The 20481-nt window shown below is 37.9% G+C and overlaps 5 protein-coding genes across 6 annotated transcripts; 4 read left to right on the forward strand and 1 right to left on the reverse strand.

Annotated features, from left to right (window-relative positions):
• The first annotated feature begins 156 nt into the window (after positions 1–156).
• On the forward strand, positions 157–5995 carry LOC117783426 (sister chromatid cohesion protein PDS5 homolog B). The gene is made up of 14 exons (XM_034620828.1): positions 157–392; positions 746–876; positions 936–1321; positions 1385–1592; positions 1659–1827; positions 1999–2740; positions 2803–3066; positions 3230–3323; positions 3387–4223; positions 4294–4430; positions 4487–4566; positions 4648–4922; positions 5081–5374; positions 5431–5995. Exons 2-14 carry the CDS (start codon positions 796–798, stop codon positions 5524–5526), a joined length of 3663 nt encoding a protein of 1220 aa, XP_034476719.1. The 5' UTR covers positions 157–392; positions 746–795; the 3' UTR covers positions 5527–5995.
• A 433-nt stretch (positions 5996–6428) lies between these two features.
• On the forward strand, positions 6429–9426 carry LOC117783427. Its single transcript, XM_034620829.1, has 3 exons — positions 6429–7040; positions 8714–8936; positions 8997–9426. The coding sequence occupies exons 1-3, from the start codon at positions 6629–6631 to the stop codon at positions 9079–9081; spliced, it is 720 nt and encodes a 239-aa protein (XP_034476720.1). The 5' UTR covers positions 6429–6628; the 3' UTR covers positions 9082–9426.
• Positions 9411–10701, reverse strand: LOC117783428. Of its 2 annotated transcripts, XM_034620830.1 has the most exons (4): positions 10601–10701; positions 10123–10548; positions 9932–10060; positions 9411–9575 (listed from the first exon to the last, which is right to left on the reverse strand). In XM_034620830.1, exons 1-4 carry the CDS (start codon positions 10614–10616, stop codon positions 9430–9432), a joined length of 717 nt encoding a protein of 238 aa, XP_034476721.1. In that variant the 5' UTR covers positions 10617–10701; the 3' UTR covers positions 9411–9429. The 2 variants fall into 2 exon arrangements, with proteins under 2 accessions (XP_034476721.1, XP_034476722.1); XM_034620831.1 differs by lacking the exon at positions 9932–10060.
• Positions 10702–11085: 384 nt separating this feature from the next.
• On the forward strand, positions 11086–12605 carry LOC117784300 (GTP-binding protein 128up). Its single transcript, XM_034621999.1, has 4 exons — positions 11086–11247; positions 11336–11456; positions 11516–12356; positions 12415–12605. Exons 1-4 carry the CDS (start codon positions 11206–11208, stop codon positions 12515–12517), a joined length of 1107 nt encoding a protein of 368 aa, XP_034477890.1. The 5' UTR covers positions 11086–11205; the 3' UTR covers positions 12518–12605.
• A 117-nt stretch (positions 12606–12722) lies between these two features.
• Positions 12723–17364, forward strand: LOC117784299 (DNA-directed RNA polymerase III subunit RPC2). The gene is made up of 3 exons (XM_034621998.1): positions 12723–13697; positions 14593–16257; positions 16388–17364. Exons 1-3 carry the CDS (start codon positions 12815–12817, stop codon positions 17248–17250), a joined length of 3411 nt encoding a protein of 1136 aa, XP_034477889.1. The 5' UTR covers positions 12723–12814; the 3' UTR covers positions 17251–17364.
• Positions 17365–20481: the final 3117 nt, after the last annotated feature.

Here is a 20481-nt window from a genome sequence, read left to right on the forward strand (position 1 = left end):
TCTGGTAGAATTTTGTCGAGGTGTGCTTTACACGATACTTTGACATTATGTTAACGCAAAACGGAGCCAACAAAAAATGCAATCTAACAGTGCTGGTGCTGCCCAACTGTTACGTTTCGCAACATCTGGCCACCCTCTGTAGCAGAGCAATGGCGTGCCACTTTGCAAAAAAAAATGCGCTGTTAAAAATTTTCTCGCTGACAACAAACGCGCTTTTATTACCATCGCAAATAATAAATTGATTTAAAATGACAACGTAGTTGTGTAATTAAAGTATATATGTGCTGCAATTGTTGTTAAAAACGTGCGTTATTGCTTTACAAGCGGCCGCCGTCAATAAAATTTGGCAACTTTTTTTTACCGCAGCAGTCACTGCACTCAGATTGTGAAAAGTAAGACCAGATCTGCATAAAAATTAGCAGCTGCAAAATTATTCTAATTTGCATGCGAAATCTGTGAAAATGCTGTAGAATAAAGAGTCTTGCAAATATGCTAAAATGTTGCGTATTGTTTTAAAATTGTCATCAAACGTATTTTAGTTTCGTCTCAAGTTGTGCGTTGCTCATGTGTGTTGTGGGTGTCTGTCAGAGTGTTTGTGTGTGTGTGTGTGTGTGGCTTGGCAATGCTGCCGCCCGCTGTAAACGTTGATTTGGCAATGCTGCCGCGCTGCCTTGTCGCTGTTATGTGCATTATGTTATGTTATGTTTAGCTTTGCTCTTAATCTGATTGTTTACTTCCTTTACAGTTGCATATTGGAAATAAAGCGAGCATAGGAAACAGGAACAGCTGCTAACCATGGCGGACATTGTTTATCCCAACGGCTGCAGACCGTTGGTCGAGGATCTGGGCACTGATGAGCTTATTCGACGTCTCAAGGTAAGCACTTATATGTTTAAATATTATACCTTTTAGTTAAATATTTATTTCCCCCACAGACACTGGCTAATGTGCTACAGACCATGGATCAGGATGATAATCTTCATCAGCAGTATATACCTCTGGCATTGCACTTACTGGACGATTTCTTTATGCAGCATCCATCGCGAGATGTTCAATTGTTGATCGCATGCTGCATAGCGGATGTATTGCGTGTTTATGCACCTGAAGCACCCTACAAGGAGCAGGATCAAATTAAAGCGATATTCAAGTTTTTTATTAAACAATTGCATGGCCTCAAGGATCCACGGGATCCATCGTTCAAGCGCTACTTTTACTTGCTGGAAAACTTGGCCTTTGTCAAGTCATTTAATATGTGTTTCGAGCTCGAAGATTGCCAGGAAATATTTTACGAACTCTTTACCACCGTTTTCAAGCTCATCAAGTGAGTCGGGTTACTAAAAAACTAATTTATACTTTAAATAACTAATGTAATTTATATTTGTAGCGATCAGCACAGTCATAAAGTGAAAAACTTTTTTCTGGATGTATTAAGTCCACTTATCACCGAAGCAGATAATTTATCAGTGGAACTTTTGGATCTTATACTGATCAACATTGTGGAACCCAACAAGTCAACTAATAAGCATGCACATGAGCTGACGGAGCAGTTGCTGGTCAAAACTGGCGATGCCTTTGAGGCAACCATCAAATTGGTAGAATATCTGCACAAATTAATCAAACAACAAATTGTTACTCAATAATATCTGTTTAATTTGCAGTTCTTCAATCGTTCTTTGGTCATGGACAGGCCGAACTCGAAACTCTCGATAACGGGCAAGATCTATGATCTCATCTATGAGCTTAATCAAATCAACAGTGATCTGTTGGTTTCAGTGCTGCCGCAACTGGAGAATAAACTGCTCTCTACAGACGATGCCGAGCGACTGAGTAAGTACTTAAATCTTGGATCGCTTATAAGAATAATTAAACCTAATGAACCTAATTATAACAAAACTTAGAGATTACCAAAAAATTTATTTTCTGGTATTTTTGTTTAATTTATACAATCATTGCAAGATATGATATAAATATTTACTCCTTTTCCCATTTAATTAACAGAAGCCACAACGCTGCTGGCGCGCATGTTCTCCGAGAAGGACTCCCAGTTGTCCAAGAAGTATCCATCGCTATTGCGCACATTCTTTGGTCGCTTTTGTGACATTACCGAGCCAGTGCGTGTGAAATGCGTTCAATCCTCAATGCACTTTCTCCTTAATCATCCGCATCTGCAGCCGGAAATCACTGAGAAGCTGCGCTTGCGTCATCACGATCTGGATGAACTGGTGCGCTATGAGGTTGTCATGGCCATTGTGGAAACGGCCAAAAGAAACTTTGAGATAGTCGTCAAGTCACCGGAATTGCTGGAAATTGTTCGGGAACGCACAATGGACAAGAAATACAAAATCCGTCGCGATGCAATGAATGGTTTGGGTTATATATATAGACGCGCCATTTGCGAGCCAAATGATTTGAGTGCAGAGGTGAAGCAACAAGTGGATTGGATTAAAAATAAAATCATGCACGGCTATTATAAAGTTTGTCTCGAGGATAAACTGATGGTGGAGCGACTGCTGATAACCTGCTTAGTTCCGTATAAACTGGCGCCCGAGGAGCGCATGAAGAAGTTGTATCATCTGCTCGGTGATCTCGATGCGAATGCCACGAAAGCCTTTGTGGAATTGCAAAAGAATCAAATGAAGTCACGTCACACGGTCAGCGAATGGATTAAATTGCATCACTCCAAGGAGTTTACACCACGCGTGCTGAGCCAACTGGCTGCCAAACAGAGCACTATTGCCAAGTAAACATAGTTTATGTTATTTGTAAATGTTCCCTAATTTATATTTAATCTTTAATCTATAGATTGCTGCCGGAACCTTTGAAAGCTAGTGAGTTTATCACTCAGTTCAGTCAGCATCTGCGCAAGGATGCGCAATTATTACGCTGTGTCAACATTGTGCTAAAACGGGATGTCAGTTGTCGCGAGTGTGCGGATACAATGAGTGTGCTGCTCAAGAAATTGGGTGCCCATGTTATGACGAATCTGTACTACAACACTGTCAAGATGCTCGTGGAACGTGTTGCCTCTGTTATGGTGGATAAGGAATCAATTGGAGTGCTCATCGGGTAAGTTGGCAAAGCATTAGAAATAAATGAAACGGAATATCAAAAACAAAAGGCTTGCATATTTTAGTTTGCATTAGAATACATATATTGTTAGATTACTTAACTTCCCTTAATTATATTATTACAACATGAATTAACATAAATTTTCATATATTTTAAAAAGCCTGATCGAGCAGTGCATTCAGGGCGGAGATATCTGCAATGAGATTGGAATATCACCACACGAAGCTGGCGAACGTGGCCTAAAATTGTTAAGCGTGAGTGCAGAAACATATTAATAACTAATTCAAATAATTATATTAAATGCAATTCTTATATAGATGCTATCGTATGTGTTTTCGGCCCACTTCTTTACGGATACCTCGCTACGTCGCCTGATTGCACTACTGAGCTATGACCATGAATATGTTGCTCCACTTGTGTTGAAAACATTGACACATTTGGGTCGCTATCAGCCGCTGATTGATGAAGCCAATCCGGCCATATTGAACGAATTGGCGCCCATCTGCAAGGACTTTGCGCTGTTGGGAACGCCAAAGCAGGCGAAGCATGCGGTGCGCTGCATCTTTGTGAACAGTCAATCATCGTCGACGGCAACAACGGATGGCGGTGGCAGTGCATCCACAACGACCCAGACAGTACATCCCATATTTAATGAGATCATTGAGGAGCTGCGTCTTAAATTGGCTCCCAATTGTGAATATCATCGTACAAAGATTGTGACATTGGGTCACATTGCTTACAATATGCCGCAGGCATTCCTAACACCCGTTAAGAATATGATTGCCCGTCGCATTGTCAAGGAGTTGCTCATACAGGAGGTGCCGGCTCAACGGGAACACGATCTGCCCGATTCCGATTGGTGTGAACAGGATGAACTGCCACCAGATACACTCTGTAAACTGGATGCTCTCAAGACAATGGCACGCTGGCTGCTTGGCCTGCGCTCCGATGAGCATGCGGCCCAGAAAACCTTCCGTATGCTGGCGGCCTTTGTGAATCAACGCGGTGATCTCTTGGCCCAAAATCGCCTGTGTGGCGCCGAAAAGTCGTGGCTACGTCTGGGCGCCGCCTGCGCCATGCTCAAGGTGTGCGAGCAGAAAGGTGTCGGCGATCAGTACAGCGCCGAGCAGTATTTACAGCTGTCCCAGCTGATGGTCAGTATCTGTCTTTTATATTTAATTCCAAACAGTCCATTTGTATATGTTTGATATTACCTATTTGCAGGAGGATCCTGTGCTGGAGGTGCGCGAGATCTTTGCGCGAAAGTTGCACAAGGGCTTGGGCAGAAGTTTGCCCCGTAATTGTCTACCCCTCGACTTTATGGGTTTCTATGTGCTTAGCGGCATGGAGACCAACAGAAAGTGAGTTGATAATTACTATTTAATGCAATGGAAATAACAAATTTGTTTCGAAACAGATTGCAGGATCAGATACGCCACTATGTGGAAGCGGATGTAAATAAACGACGGGAATATCTTAAAACTGTGGCAATGACGTGTAAGACTTGCTTAAGAATTCAAGCAACTACAAACAAATCCAAATGTATATATTAAACAATTATGTAATTGTGTGTTACAGCTCCGGACAGCTCGACGGAATCACAGTCGTTGCATATATTACCTGATTACATGCTGGCCTTTGCCATACCCGTGCTGGTCCATGATCCCAGCTATACGAATCACGAGGATTATGTGCAGCTACGCAGGATGGAGAAGTGCTTACGTTTCATACTCGAACCGTTGATGGCGAAGCGGGAATCATTTGTGTATAGCTTCTATAAGCAGCTACTGCAGCTGATCAAACATCGCGAGTATAGCCAGAGCTCGGAAAAGGATAGATTGCAAAATAACTATGTAAGTATCTGTCAGCTAATTATCAGCTTAGGCTAATTATTTTTTTGTTATTGCAATACTAATTAAGAAGCAATGTTATTGGTGATATGCATAACTCTGTCAGATATCAACAAATGTATTAACTAATTTGTATGCTTTCCCCATTTGCATTTCCGTAGAAAATGTGGGCGCTCTGTGATCTCGCCATGCACATAATCGATGCCAAAGTTGGCCAATGTGATGGCAATTCGAGCGCATTCTCAATGCCACTGGCGCTGCCTGAAATGTACTATAAACTGCCTGCCGTTGCAAATTTCCAGAATAATGAAATTTATATACCACTGGACGTCTATACGCTCGGCGCCAGATCTAGCAAAGCGACTGCATCGACGACAACGGCAATGTCAAATGCAACTGCTGCTGGTTCCAAAAGAGCTGCAGACTTGGCGATTATGGATGATGAAAACTCACAGGTAAATGTAGTTTTTATTACTATTATAATGCTTATACTAATCGATATGGTTTGCAGGAGAACAATCTATTTGATAACATACGTGCCGCAGATACAACGGAGCCGATGGCCAAGAGGACGCGCGGAGGTGCAGCAACGGCACCTAAATCGTAGAGAAGGAGCGCTTACTTGTTAGTCTAGTATTAGTTTAGGTCCTAAGTTAACTAAATATTTAAGAGTACTACGATTAGAGAGCATACACACACACACACCCACACACAAAACAACAACACCAGCAACCAGCAAACAAATCCCTCAGCAGACCCGCTTGAAATTCTTGAAATCCTTTCCTCGTGTGTGGATGGATGAAACTGACCAGCCAACCAACCAATATGGCAACATAACAAATGCTGATAGTGTCGTTTAATTTTGTTACTTTTAGTTGTAATTATAAAGTATAGTTTTTTAATTTTATTATAATATTCTATATTTTGAATTGTGTCGTATTATATGCCCCATTTCGGCTAATTTTAATGTCCGCCTTTGGCACTTCTATTTTAAAAGCAAGCAAAAAAAACCAATAATATTTTTTAGATATGTAACAGAGAAATGTGTCGAATAAATGGAAGAATTATAATGCAAATTAGTTGAAGTATGTCGCGACGTAATGTAACAGAGCCTTATTAAGAAATTAATATTAACTTTTCTATGAACGCAGTTAAAATTTAGTTAATATAAAAGAAAATGTATGATTAATCGTAATACACTTTACAAATACATATATACACATACATATTCATAAAAATACAGACAGACAATGCATTGAAAATGTATTAAGACGATTGATGAAAGTGTTGAAATAACATTCAAATTGAAAACAAAATTGTACATTTAATTATTATTATTACTGTTTTTCAAATACAAATAATTATTTAAAAATAAGTTATTAAAATAAACTTGTCGATAAGAGAAAATTCATAATTCTATTTTAAATCGGATGGGCTGCACGCGCTATCTCACACAATTGAGAGCGTACGGTAACACTGCGCGTCAGAGTGTTGCCACTATGCGCACGCAGCTTGGCAACGCTAACAAGAAACTGCATTCGTATTGTTAGTGGGGGTGCGTCTCATGTGTGTGTACGTGTGTGCAAGTTTTTTATTGTGTTTTGTTGCATTTATTTATAACAAAAGTAACATTTGATTGAATGAAAACTGATTAAGCACACGCGGAAATAGCCAACAATTCGAAAAGCCCAAAAAAAGTTTTAGTTTATATGCACAAAATGCAGCCGCCAACTGCAACGCAAATAACGGATTGTGACGTCACACGTGCGCAAGTTGATGTCGACGTCGACGACGACGCTGGCTGCAGCCCAGTCGCTGCTATCAGTTGGAAAACAAACGCGCAGCCGAACGGGCTGAAGCAGAAGCAGCGCATATACACCTCAACCCCCAAAGACAAGTTGAAGCAACAACAACCACAGCGCAACGACGCCATTGGTTTTTGTAATTTAGCCAAAGCAATACGAAAACATTACATTTACGTGGGTGAAGGCAGCGCTGCCGCTGTGGTCAAGGGAAAAGGAGAACAAGGGCAAGGGCCAAGCTTTTTTGATGAGCGTGTGATAGCGTTTTTAATATTATTTGGCATTCTAATTATTGTCTACCGAATAGTCAGTTTAACAAGTAAGTATATTTATATATATATATACGTACATATATGTAAATTTGTCAAGTGTTTTGACAACATACAAAATGCGTGCACAGTTAGTCAAGAAAATGTATTTGTTTTTAATTTTGAAAAATATTTAAATTCAATGCATTTCTTTATTTTTACTTGTTATAACAAGCATAGACAAGTTTATAAAAACTATAAACAGTATAAAAAAACTAGTAAAAATTATTGTATATTTTTGATATTGTTAAAATAATTACTTGAGCAATTGAATAGTAATTTTGCAAAAAATAAATTTCGTTAAATTAAAAAAAAAAATAAAATAAAAAAATATATGCTTCTTTTATTTTGACAAAAATATTATTTGACCAGCTGAGATTTATTTAGAAAAAAAAATTAATTGTTTATTATTTAAATAAGAAACAATTTGTGGTTTTTCGACTAACCATTTTTAAAAGTAAATAAGTAACGGGTATAAAAATGACAAATATGTGCTTTTTTTTTGTCTATCAGAACAATTACTTGACTAAGTGTATATTTAAAGTAAGCGCAGCACTTCAAGGCTGCACTTGTGACGTCCGTTGTTATTGTTAGTGTTTATTAATAGACCGCCTGTTTATGCATATATTGACTTATTGAAGCAATGGCAAATGTATGATCTCATAGCAATTTTCATTCTCATTGCTTTTTTTGTGTGTGCTCACCTCTCGCTCTCTTCTAGCCATAAATGCGTTAAGCGTCTAAATAAAGACTCACCAATTGGCAGTTGCGCATTTTGTTTTAGCCAAATAAAAGCTTCTCATTTGCACAAGACGACAACCAAAAGTCCGCAGCAGTTTTTATTTATTTTCTCAAAAAGGTTTTCTGTTAGTCTCTAACCTTTGTTTACATACATACATACAAAGAACTTTACTATGTGTGCATGTGTTCGTACAGGTATACAAACATGTCAAGTTCTTCTTTTAGTTGTTAAGAGCGACTTAACGGTATTTTGGACTCGCGACCTGTAGTTAACAGTGGGTGTGAAAGGCTTAGCACCCCCAACATAAATAAGTTAGTTTTTGTCATACATAAAGATATACATTATAATTGTAAAAATATAAATTATTTTTTTACCTCTTGACATTTTTTTACAAACTCCAACACGATTTTTAAACGGAATGTCATATTGATCATTGTTTCTGCAATTAAACTTTACATCTTTTTTAAAAATTAAAAATTGCAAATCTCAAATTTTTACTTTTCATCAACTCTTTATATTGTAATAAGTATAAAACAATACTTTAAACTTGATTCTGAGACCTTTTTCATGTCGAATTGGACAAAAATTTTGACTTGTAAAGTTGCTAGATTCAAAGACTAAAACAAAACCAAAAAGACATAAAACAAAACTGGACCAATCAAGCGGAATGTCATTTTGATCAAGGAATTGACTTTGCATTTAAATTTTATTCATTTAGATAACAATTGTTCAATATTGTACCACTGTGCAACATTATAGTGGGCGTCAAAACTGGTAGAGTTAAGAGTTTTCCTCAAATAGATCAAATAACTCTTGGCGGCTTTTGCTTCGTGAACGTCATAATTTTTTGTTTGTTTATCTTGCTGCTGATAAAGAGGCAATATCAAGTGAATGACCTTGTTGCACGATTCTAATGAAGTGTTTTATTTTTATTTACAACAGTGTCGTTGATCAATAGCAACATGGTGCAGGAGCTCAGCAGCTATGTGCAGGCACAGCTGAGTGCTGCCTTGGATTGGACAGAGGAGCACCAACTGAGCTCCAAGCTGAGCCCATTGTTGTGTGGCTTCCTCGTGGCGTCCTTTTTCTACGGAATGGTTTACATGGACAGCCTGGATCCTGGTGTGAATCCACCTACACCTTTTACCACACGTTCCAAGCAGCGGTAGGTTTAAATTATATTATTGAAATTAAATTATTTAAATTAAATTATTATATTTTGCAGCAATCGAAACACATTGCAGTTAAGCTATTTGGGAGCAATCGGAACGGGAATTATGGTCACTCTCATAATGTATCTAGATTTGTAATAATTTCCATTTAAACAAACATGGCAACAGTATTAGTATTTAAACCAGTCCAATTAATTGTTAATTGTAAACACTTTCCTTATTTAATTTAATTTAATTTATTTGTAATTGTGCAATGTTCTTGAAGTAAAACAAAAACACACATATTATTTGTATTCTTAAATGAATTTAATGAAGCTACAGAAGCTAAAATGAAATTGTTGAAACTTTAAAGGCACATATGAAGTTACTAACTGTTAATTCTAAGTAAAGAAATTATATTATGTATATATACGTATAACCAACTTATTTATGAAAATGTGTAAAGTACAAAGTGAAATTATACAGCTACAAATATTGTACTAATATCTAGTTATTTTGCATTAATATATATGTTGTGAGATTCTCAACACGCGTGAAATTCTGTTGCCAATCTGCAGTGCTTACCTGAGTCACGCTGAAGGTATTTAAACGATTCTCACCTGTAAAACGGCCCACAACATGGACATAGCAGCCTGTAAGCAAACACAATACAATTATAGATGTATTTAATTAGGTTGTCGATTTTTTAAAAATATCAATATCAATATTTCTATATTAAAAAATTACACTAGGCAAAAAAATTAACCTTTTTTCTTCTGAACCAAACCCACTTTTTTGGATAAAAAGAATGTTTTTTTGTCATATGGGGCCCATATCCAAAAAACTCAGCTGGGTTCAGTTTCAGATTAATATCGCATACTTATATTTAAATCGTCAGACCAAATATCGCCCAAAAATATATCCTCGTAAAACTTTATCGATATTTCAATGATTTTTCGGCAGCCCTAGTACTTAAAATTTAAATTAAAGAAATATGTGAATTGCTTGCCATTAGTCACGGTACTCAGTTCTCCATCGAAATCATAAAAAATACTCTGCAGAATCGGACCTTTGTCATCGGTGCGCAGCAGCAGCGTATGCTCCCCCCGCTTGCCCACAATTATGCGCAAAAGCTTACCTGTTGCATGTAAATCAATATTATTATTTTATAAGCAGAATTATGTTTAATCGTCAGCTTACCGTAGACATTCCAAATCACATTTAAATTCGGCTGCGCTTTATTCATTTTAATGCAAAAATCAACACGTCCAATTAAGCTTCGTAGATTGCGTCCAGGCTTGGACATTGCTGAGGCTGGCAACGCGGGCAGCGGCTCAGTTTTTGGAGCCGCCATTGACGTTGATTTTTTCAACACATTTTTAGGTGGCATATAGACAAACTCTTGCTTGAGCTTAGTCTTTGCCGGCTCTTCCACAAATCCAGAAAATATTAGCTTATTCTCCTTTTGGCAAAGAGTTAATTTGGTTTGTTTCAATTGATTTCCAGTTTTTCGCAAAATTCCAGAGGCAGTTTCAAAACTGCGATTACAGAACGATTTATCGTTGGCCATCAGATCTGCCTTGAACTTCTGCTGCGTATTATTGGCCAAGCTGTTGCTTTTCTTAACTATATGTGCACATTTATTAGTAAATTATAGTATTATTAATATTTTTCTTACCTTTGTTCGCGAACATTTTGCACTAAAATTTTGACAGTTACAATCCAAATCAGACAAGGTGACAGGCACTGTTGCCAACTTTTTTGAAGAATAAATAGCTGTTTCTGACTGGAAAGCATCTATATTTGTTTTTGCGAGCATTTTTCTTTAGTATAATAGCAATGCATAGCTAAGTAGCTAGATATCTTGCTAATAGCAATTTTAAAATTTTTTGCCAACTTTTTTGAAGAATAAATAGCTGTTTCTGACTGGAAAGCATCTATATTTGTTTTTGCGAGCATTTTTCTTTAGTATAATAGCAATGCATAGCTAAGTAGCTAGATATCTTGCTAATAGCAATTTTAAAATTTTTTCTAAAAATAGAGCTTTGAAAATATCCTGTACTATATAAGTTGGCAGCAGTGTTGACATTTTCTTATTAGTATTTTTTTTTGGTATTTTTAGAAATTTTTGCGTTGCGGTAACATTGTACAGCTCGATTGAACAATTATCGGTATGTTCGATAAGCGACACTCCACGCGAGTTTATTTTCATTTTAATGCATAAAAACATTTTGTAAATAGCAGCGCATTTAAAATTACGTTGAAACAACTAAATTCGCAACAATGAGTACAATTCTGGAGAAAATTGCGGCCATTGAGTCGGAGGTAAGCTGATAGAGAATAAATACAATATGTCTTATAAGAAAACTAACCTGTCTCCGGTCTTTTTATGTGTGTGTGTGTGCGTGTGTAGATGGCACGCACGCAAAAGAATAAGGCGACGTCGGCTCATTTGGGTCTGTTAAAAGCCAAGCTAGCGAAGCTGCGACGCGAACTCATCTCCCCAAAGGGCGGCGGCGGTGGCACCGGCGAGGGTAAGTGGAATTTTTAATGAAATCCAAGTAAAACCGAGTTAAATATGATAAAATTGCAGCTGGTTTTGAGGTGGCCAAGACGGGCGATGCTCGTGTGGGATTTGTCGGTTTTCCATCGGTCGGTAAATCGACGTTACTTTCGAATTTGGCCGGCGTTTACTCGGAGGTTGCTGCCTACGAGTTCACCACACTGACCACTGTGCCGGGCTGCATCAAGTATAAGGGCGCCAAGATACAACTGCTGGATTTGCCGGGTATCATTGAGGGTGCCAAGGATGGCAAGGGTCGTGGTCGTCAGGTGATTGCTGTGGCGCGTACCTGCAATTTAATCTTCATGGTGCTGGACTGTCTCAAACCTTTGGGCCATAAAAAGCTGTTGGAACATGAATTGGAGGGATTCGGCATAAGGTTGAATAAGAAGCCCCCCAATATTTATTACAAGCGTAAGGATAAGGGTGGCATCAATCTGAATGCCATGGTGCCACAATCTGAATTGGACTCGGATCTGGTGAAGACCATTCTATCGGAATACAAGATACATAATGCGGATATAACATTGCGTTATGATGCCACTAGCGATGATTTAATTGATATTATTGAAGGCAATCGTATTTATATACCTTGTATCTATCTGCTGAACAAGATTGATCAGATTTCTATTGAGGAACTCGATGTTATCTACAAGATACCGCATTGTGTACCCATCTCAGCGCATCACCACTGGAATTTCGATGATCTGCTCGAACTAATGTGGGAATACTTGAGACTAGTGCGAATTTATACCAAGCCCAAGGGACAACTTCCGGATTACAGCTCTCCGGTTGTGCTTCACAATGAACACACCAGCATTGGGGACTTTTGTAATAAACTGCATCGTTCAATTGCCAAGGAATTTAAATAGTAAGTCATAGTCATCATTATTCAATTCTACTTCTAATATTTTCTTTTCTTTTCATAGTGCCTTGGTTTGGGGCTCCTCGGTCAAGCATCAACCGCAAAAAGTTGGTATTGAGCATATACTTAATGACGAAGATGTTGTGCAAATTGTGAAAAAGGTCTAAGACCCGTTAATACCATTAATTCTTTGGATTTTGATTGTGTTTTAATGCATTTTCTTCAAATAAAAACTATAATTGCCCTGACTGTTTACCAGCGTTGCCACCTGGAATTAATGCTTTTTCAAAAACAGCGCGCACCGTGAAGAAAAATATATCGATATATCGAAAAGTAATCTGTCGATTCGATAAAATAAATGTAATGTATCGATAAGAAATTAATCCGAACGATTCGATACAAGTATAATCGTTGAGAACCGCACGTTGTTATTATTTTATATTTTTGTTCAAGATTTATATTAAATGGTAGAGCTAAAGAAAGCTGAAGCCAATGTGGAGGACAATGGCTGGGAGCCCGGCGACAGCAAGGAGTGGGCCAAACCCATCAAGCCCTTGGAGGAGAAGTGGAAACTGGTGCCGGCATTTCTGCAAGTCAAAGGTTTGGTCAAACAACACATTGACTCCTTCAATCACTTCATCAATGTGGACATCAAGAAGATTGTGAAGGCAAACGAGATTGTGACGAGCGGTGCTGATCCGCTGTTCTATCTCAAGTATCTGGATGTGCGTGTGGGCAAGCCCGATATTGATGATGGCTTTAACATAACCAAAGCGACAACGCCACACGAGTGCCGACTAAGAGATACCACGTATTCGGCGCCCATCAGCGTGGACATTGAGTACACACGTGGAACGCAGCGCATTAAACGCAACAATTTATTAATTGGCAGAATGCCCCTAATGTTGAGGTGCTCCAATTGTGTGTTAACTGGCAAATCGGAATTCGAGTTGTCCAAACTGAATGAATGTCCCCTCGATCCGGGCGGTTATTTTGTGGTGCGCGGCCAGGAGAAGGTCATACTCATCCAGGAGCAGCTGTCGTGGAATAAGATGCTCACCGAGGACTTTAATGGCGTTGTCCAGTGTCAGGTGACTTCGTCCACGCACGAGAAAAAGTCACGTACTCTGGTGCTGAGCAAACATGGCAAATATTATCTGAAGCACAACTCCATGACGGACGACATTCCCATTGTGGTCATCTTCAAGGCTCTGGGCGTGGTATCCGATCAGGAGATAATGGCTCACATTGGTCTGGATGCCCGTTCTCAGAACCGTTTTGGCGCCTCACTCTTGGAGGCCTTTAATCTTAAGGTGTTCACACAACAACGTGCTCTCGACTATATGGGTGAGTTTTAAAAAATTTAATATTTTCAATGAAATATTAAATAAAATAATAAATAGTATTAAAAATATTCTTAAGAAAAAATATATTCAAAAGAACAGTCGTTCACTTGGAAAAACAGCTCAAGATGTCAATTTAAATTCTGTGTTCTGTTTTCTGCTGTCATTGCTCAAACAAGTCACTTTTTTATGGTATTTTCTACATATTTTAGCCAAAAATTATTGAAAATACAACTATTAAATATTATTTTTAGAGATTTTGAACATATTATTGCACACATTTTTGGCTTTAATGAGCATATGCTTAAATTAATATTATTAATTGTAAAAAAAACTTAGCCTTTAATTTACTACCCTATTAGAAGAAAATCCCTATCTAAGACCTTTCGTCTTGAAAATGCAATCAAAGGTAAAACATATTTAAAAAAATATAGAAAACATCTTGATAAACAGAGATCCTCGAGAATATTCCAACATACTATTTATATAAGATATAAATAATTTTCAATGCTTATTTAATTTTTTTCATTTCATTTTCGCTAAACCAATGAAAAAATTTCAATCACTAAATGGTAATAATTTTGTAATAGAGTACGAAATAAGTCTTTTTTTTTTTTTTAATAAATATTACAGAACGAGTATTTATTTAGTTATTTTTTATTAAATAGAATATATGTGTAGTTATTTGTGTATTTGTAATTGAAATTAGAAACATCCAAGAATATTTATAAACTTGAAGATCTAAATCATTTTTAATAGGTATTTTGAATTTTAAAACAAATGTTACACAATTAACACTGTTCTTTAGTTAAATTATATCTAACAAATACTTTTATCTGTATACGTTGTAATTGATATAATGATGGAAATAGTAATTGAAAAAAATCTATGTTTTACAGGCTCCAAGTTGGTGGTGAAACGGTTTCAGAGTGCCACCACCAAGACGCCTTCGGAGGAGGCACGAGAGCTGCTCCTGACCACAATTTTGGCCCACGTGCCTGTGGATAATTTCAACTTTCAAATGAAGGCGATTTATGTGTCGTTGATGGTGCGTCGTGTCATGGCTGCTGAATTGGACAAAACACTGTTTGATGATCGCGATTATTATGGCAACAAGCGATTGGAGCTGGCTGGTTCATTGATCTCTCTGATGTTCGAGGATCTGTTCAAGCGCATGAACTGGGAGCTCAAGATGATTGCGGACAAGAATATACCCAAGGTGAAGGCGGCACAATTCGATGTGGTCAAACATATGAGAGCGGCACAGATTACAGTAGGTCTGGAATCTGCCATAAGTTCTGGAAATTGGACCATTAAACGCTTTAAAATGGAACGTGCTGGAGTGACTCAAGTGCTGTCTCGTCTCAGTTATATCTCGGCGCTGGGCATGATGACGCGGGTGAATTCACAGTTTGAGAAGACACGCAAAGTGTCCGGACCACGTTCCTTGCAACCGAGTCAATGGGGTATGCTGTGTCCCTCGGATACGCCCGAGGGTGAAGCCTGTGGATTGGTCAAGAATCTGGCGCTAATGACACACATTACCACCGAGGTGGATGAACGTCCGGTGATGACATTGGCCTACAATGCTGGTGTCGAGGATATACGTGAAGTCAGCGGCAATCCCATTAATAATCCCAATGTATTTCTCGTATTCATCAATGGCAATGTGCTTGGATTGACCATTAATCAACGGCATCTGGTGCGGAACTTGCGATATATGAGGCGAAAGGGACGCATGGGCAGTTTTGTTTCCATACATACCTCGTACACACAACGTTGCATATTCATACACACAGATGGCGGCAGATTGTGTCGTCCATATATTATAGTGGATAAATCGCGTCCTTTGGTGCAGCAACATCATTTGGATGAACTGCAGCGTGGCATACGTAAATTTGATGATTTTCTGCATGACGGATTGATGGAGTATCTGGATGTGAATGAGGAGAATGATTCTTTTATTGCATGGAATGAGGAGCATATTGAACCGCACACAACACATCTCGAAATTGAACCCTTCACATTGCTGGGCGTCTGTGCCGGACTCGTTCCGTATCCGCACCACAATCAGAGTCCACGTAATACCTATCAATGTGCCATGGGTAAACAGGCAATGGGCATGATTGGCTATAATCAAAAGAATCGCATCGATTCTTTAATGTATAATCTGGTTTATCCCCAGGCACCGATGGTCAAGTCCAGGACCATTGAGTTGACCAACTTTGATAAGCTGCCAGCGGGTCAAAATGCCACAGTGGCTGTTATGAGTTATTCTGGCTATGATATCGAGGATGCTCTCATTCTAAATAAAGCCTCTATTGATCGGGGCTATGGACGTTGTTTGGTCTACAAGAATTCCAAGTGCACGGTGAAGCGTTATGCGAATCAGACATTCGACAGGATCATGGGACCTGTGAAGGATGCCCTCACGAATAAGGTGATCTTTAAGCATGATGTCCTGGACACTGATGGCATTGTCGCACCTGGCGAACAGGTGCAAAACAAACAGATCATGATCAACAAGGAAATGCCCGCAGTTACATCCATTAATCCACTCGAAGGTCAGTCTTAATTTAGCAATTGATAGCATGTTGCTATTGATAGCATAGCTGCCATAGAAACAATCAGTCGAAAATTGATTTTAAATTAAAAAACGTATCCTTTTTTATTAAATTTATTTTTAAATCGTAGGTCAGGCTCAGGTGCCCTACACTGCAGTGCCCATAAGCTACAAGGGACCGGAGCCTAGTTACATTGAACGTGTTATGGTTTCGGCCAATTCCGAGGAAGACTTTCTCATCAAGATCCTGTTGCGACAGACGCGAATTCCGGAGATTGGGGACAAGTTCAGTTCGCGGCATGGACAAAAAGGCGTCACGGGTCTCATCGTAGAGCAGGAAGATATGCCCTTCAATGACTATGGAATATGTCCGGATATGATCATGAATCCACATGGTTTTCCGTCCCGTATGACAGTGGGCAAGGTGCTGGAGCTGCTGGGCGGCAAGGCTGGCGTCTTGGAGGGTAAATTCCATTATGGCACTGCTTTTGGCGGATCCAAGGCGGCCGATATACAGGCGGAACTAGTGCGTCATGGTTTCAATTACATGGGCAAGGACTTTTTCTACTCTGGGATAACGGGAGGGCCGTTGGAGGCGTACATTTACTCTGGCCCCGTGTACTATCAAAAACTGAAGCACATGGTGCAGGACAAGATGCATGCCCGAGCACGTGGTCCAAAGGCTGTGCTCACCCGTCAACCCACCCAAGGCCGGAGTCGGGAGGGAGGATTACGTCTAGGTGAAATGGAACGCGATTGTCTGATATCCTACGGAGCGAGCATGCTGATAATGGAACGCCTCATGATATCCTCCGATGCCTTCGAGGTGGACGTCTGTCGCACCTGTGGCAGATTGGCCTACTGCTCCTGGTGCCACTTTTGTCAGTCGTCGGCTCATGTCTCCAAGATATCCATGCCGTATGCCTGCAAACTACTCTTCCAGGAGCTGACCAGCATGAATGTGGTGCCAAAACTCATACTGGAGAACTATTAAATAAACTAATATAAACTATGTATTAATTATATTATAGAGACAAAAGGAATAAGTAGTTTGTTTATGTTTGAACCATTTGAGCTCATTAAACTTTTTAATTTAATACGTTTTTTTTTAATTAAATATTGTTTATATTTACTTTTATTATCGAATAATATAAAAATATATTGAATAATAATTTGTTAATTCTTAACAACAAATGCTAAAAATTGTTTTTCAATTAATCAGATTAATTTACTACTGTTATGCAAGTTTTAAATACTAATTTTAATAACCAGAACTATTTGTTTATTTCGAAAAAATATTTTAAATTAATTTAAAAAAATTTAGCTATTTAATTTACACGGACTTAAGCTGTCGTCTATTATTTGTAAATCTTTATAAATTCCGCGATTTTCGACAGATCGTTCCTATGGATTATATATGCTATATATGCTTCGGTCTTGCCATTGAAGGCAATAATAACATTAAATTTCGGCAAAATCAAGGCTGTAAACCGGTTCTGAGCCGAATCTTTGATTTTATTTTCCTTAAAAATCTAAGTTTCTTGCAAATACTTAAACATTTTAATTAACATTAGAAAAAATTGTCGTATCAATTGTTCAAGATGTTGACATTTAATAGTTTTTTTTTGCAATTATAATTATCAATGTATTCAAATAAAATCAGGAATGGAATATGTATGAATGATCGATAATTCATCAGCTAATGCTCACTCTAGATCTTTCATATAAAAAGACTTCGACGCTTCTTCAAAGTTCAGTTATTTAAATTTGCGAGTTAAATAAAGAAATGGATATACTTTTGGTCCTACTACTACTTGTTAAATATATAAAGAGCTTATTTGGAGGAAGTTGAAAGTAATGTCTTCTTTAGGGTTTTCTATTCAAGTGTTTGGCGGGTGTCTGATGGACGAAAAATACGTTATAGAGTCAATTCAGTTATGTTAATGAAGGCGAAACTCTGAAGGTACACTGTCTTAACGGGCAACATTAAGTGCGTAAATGGAAAACTCAATCTGGATACCCCAATACAATGCCAAAATCAAATCGCCACCGAAGTGATTGTGACAAAGGGCGATGAATACTGCGAGGCGACCATGTACAGTGTTGGAATTCCAATAGAAAATGAGTTCTTCGAGTTGTATCACTCTTTTTACGATAAGGAAAGGGCTTAAACATATTTTTTGGAGGCTAAAATCTATTATAAACCAAACCGTAAGTTTCAAATTGACACAAAAATAGTAAAGTGGGCTAATTCATTTGTTTTTATTAGATAACACATTAGGAAATCGTCCTTCCTTTAATTTTAAAAGTGTTTATCATGCCTTCGACAGAATCTACGGTAATAATCAGGAGTATGTGAAGAAGTATGAAGAACAAACAAATGTGACACTGATTAATCGTGGATATCTTAAAATTCGTATTACAAGAAATATGTATACATTTTTGCAATTAAGTTGGTCTTATACATCCTGATCAAATTTGGCTCCAATCTGTTTAATATATAACAACAGGCACAGGAAATCCTACTGTTTCGCTTGTTTTATTCTGTTAATGCTTTATTTGAAAATTTTTAAAATATCAAAGGGGACACCCTTATCATCAAAATCAAAATCATGATCTAAGGAAAATTTTTTCTTAAAATTTGAATGCAGACGGAATAAAGAGGCTAAATTTTAAATAAAATGACATTCCGTATTATCAAAAAAATAGAAATTTTCCAAAATAATTGTCTTTTTTTCCTAAAATGTTAAAGGGGTATTAATTAATTATCCATGAGTTTTGGTTATTTTGGCTTGCATTTTTTTTTTCTATACTAATTTTTTGCCATACCTAAACGCATTCAAATCTGAATTCTCATGAATTCGTTCACGGATTTCTTTGGTTTCTGTCACACAAAAGAGGTCGAGTTTGGTTTACTTTTAGGAAAGGATAAAAAAAAACGGTCTTTGCACCTTAACTTTGAGTGTTTTGTGCGACTTTGAGGCTATTCATATGTGCGGCCATTTTGGCCAAGTTTGTTAGCTTAGTGGGTCAATGCACTGGCATGCACGTGACTCGGCAAGTGGCAACTTGGCAACACCCACCATTCAATGTCCTTGTTTGTCATTTCAAGTTGGCTCAGCTCGTAGCCACCGTCAACGTCATACATGCACCCTAGTACCCAAGGGGAAGGAATCAGAAGCAGGGGTTGTGGCAAGTGCAATGACAGCAATAGGGCCAAAAGCAACTTGTCAACAACCAATTGGACACAATAACGATAAGACAGCTCAACCAACTGGACACCTTCCGGCTGGTCTGCTATTCAGTAAAAAGTTGGCAACTGATATTCAGATAGAAATGAACCTACAAGATACATTTAACTTTAGCTTTACGATGGCAACATAAGCAGACACATACAAGGCAGGCAGAATCTTCTTAAATACACTTGGCCCTCGCTAAACGCGGACTCTTTTAGCACAAACTCGGTTTTACAAATTTTCTTACGGTTCAAATTTGCTCGCTACCCTCTTTTAACACGCTAAAAACCTAGTTCTTACATGGAAAGTAACCCCAGCGTTAAGCGAGGGCCAGGTGTATATATTGCACTTAGCTACTTGTGCAACTTCTTGTCAGGCTTTACTCTAATCTCATATTAATGGTAATAAACTCTTGCCACAAATTTCTGCAACTTTCTGCAGCACCTGTGTCACTTAACAGCGCTATGTTAAAGAACCAGCAAGAGAGCAAAAGAGTGCGAGAGTTCTAGTTAACATTGACTGTGCTCTTTTGTAAGCTATCCTTTTTATTTGTACAGAGTCTTTACCTCTTTAACAGTGTGTTTAGCAGTGCTGAAAGCGATAACATTTGTTGTTAAACCTAAGCATAATAAATATTTATTTTTCTCTTTTTTTTTTTTTGATTAAACTGCTTTAAAAAGTAAACAAACATAGAAATTTTTTAGGTGCTGCAGAATGGAGTTTCATTTTTTAAATGTATCTGCTTCTTAGATATTGTTAATACACAACAAAATAAAACAATTCGATATAAAATTATATAAATTATATAAAATTAGGTGTTGCCAAATTAATATTTATATTTATTTATTATTATTTCTGTTCTTTATTAACAGTATGTTAATACACTTTATAATTTGATACTTGATTTGAAGGATCAAAGTTTGCTTGCCTCTTTAGTTTTTATATTTCACATTATAACTAGTATTAAAAAATAATTTAAAAAAACATAA

The sequence above is a fragment of the Drosophila innubila genome (genome assembly GCF_004354385.1).
Source record: "Drosophila innubila isolate TH190305 chromosome 2R unlocalized genomic scaffold, UK_Dinn_1.0 1_C_2R, whole genome shotgun sequence".
In the NCBI taxonomy this organism is placed as follows: domain Eukaryota; kingdom Metazoa; phylum Arthropoda; class Insecta; order Diptera; family Drosophilidae; genus Drosophila; species Drosophila innubila.

Bases quoted from the DNA above. Each gene is read 5' to 3' on its own strand.
- LOC117783426 (XM_034620828.1), top strand. From the start codon at position 796: ATGGCGGACATTGTTTATCCCAACGGCTGCAGACCGTTGGTCGAGGAT. The intron at 3,324-3,386 runs GTGAGTGCAGAA...ATTCTTATATAG, and splicing joins GTGGCCTAAAATTGTTAAGC to ATGCTATCGTATGTGTTTTC. The intron at 4,224-4,293 runs GTCAGTATCTGT...ACCTATTTGCAG, and splicing joins TACAGCTGTCCCAGCTGATG to GAGGATCCTGTGCTGGAGGT.
- LOC117783427 (XM_034620829.1), top strand. From the start codon at position 6,629: ATGCACAAAATGCAGCCGCCAACTGCAACGCAAATAACGGATTGTGAC. The intron at 7,041-8,713 runs GTAAGTATATTT...TATTTACAACAG, and splicing joins CCGAATAGTCAGTTTAACAA to TGTCGTTGATCAATAGCAAC. The intron at 8,937-8,996 runs GTAGGTTTAAAT...TATATTTTGCAG, and splicing joins ACCACACGTTCCAAGCAGCG to CAATCGAAACACATTGCAGT.
- LOC117783428 (XM_034620830.1), bottom strand. The intron at 10,061-10,122 runs GTAAGCTGACGA...TACATGCAACAG, and splicing joins TGTGATTTGGAATGTCTACG to GTAAGCTTTTGCGCATAATT. The intron at 9,576-9,931 runs GCAAGCAATTCA...GTTTGCTTACAG, and splicing joins ACTGAGTACCGTGACTAATG to GCTGCTATGTCCATGTTGTG.
- LOC117784300 (XM_034621999.1), top strand. From the start codon at position 11,206: ATGAGTACAATTCTGGAGAAAATTGCGGCCATTGAGTCGGAG. The intron at 11,248-11,335 runs GTAAGCTGATAG...GTGCGTGTGTAG, and splicing joins TTGCGGCCATTGAGTCGGAG to ATGGCACGCACGCAAAAGAA. The intron at 11,457-11,515 runs GTAAGTGGAATT...ATAAAATTGCAG, and splicing joins CGGCGGTGGCACCGGCGAGG to CTGGTTTTGAGGTGGCCAAG.
- LOC117784299 (XM_034621998.1), top strand. From the start codon at position 12,815: ATGGTAGAGCTAAAGAAAGCTGAAGCCAATGTGGAGGACAATGGCTGG. The intron at 13,698-14,592 runs GTGAGTTTTAAA...TATGTTTTACAG, and splicing joins ACGTGCTCTCGACTATATGG to GCTCCAAGTTGGTGGTGAAA. The intron at 16,258-16,387 runs GTCAGTCTTAAT...TTTAAATCGTAG, and splicing joins ATCCATTAATCCACTCGAAG to GTCAGGCTCAGGTGCCCTAC.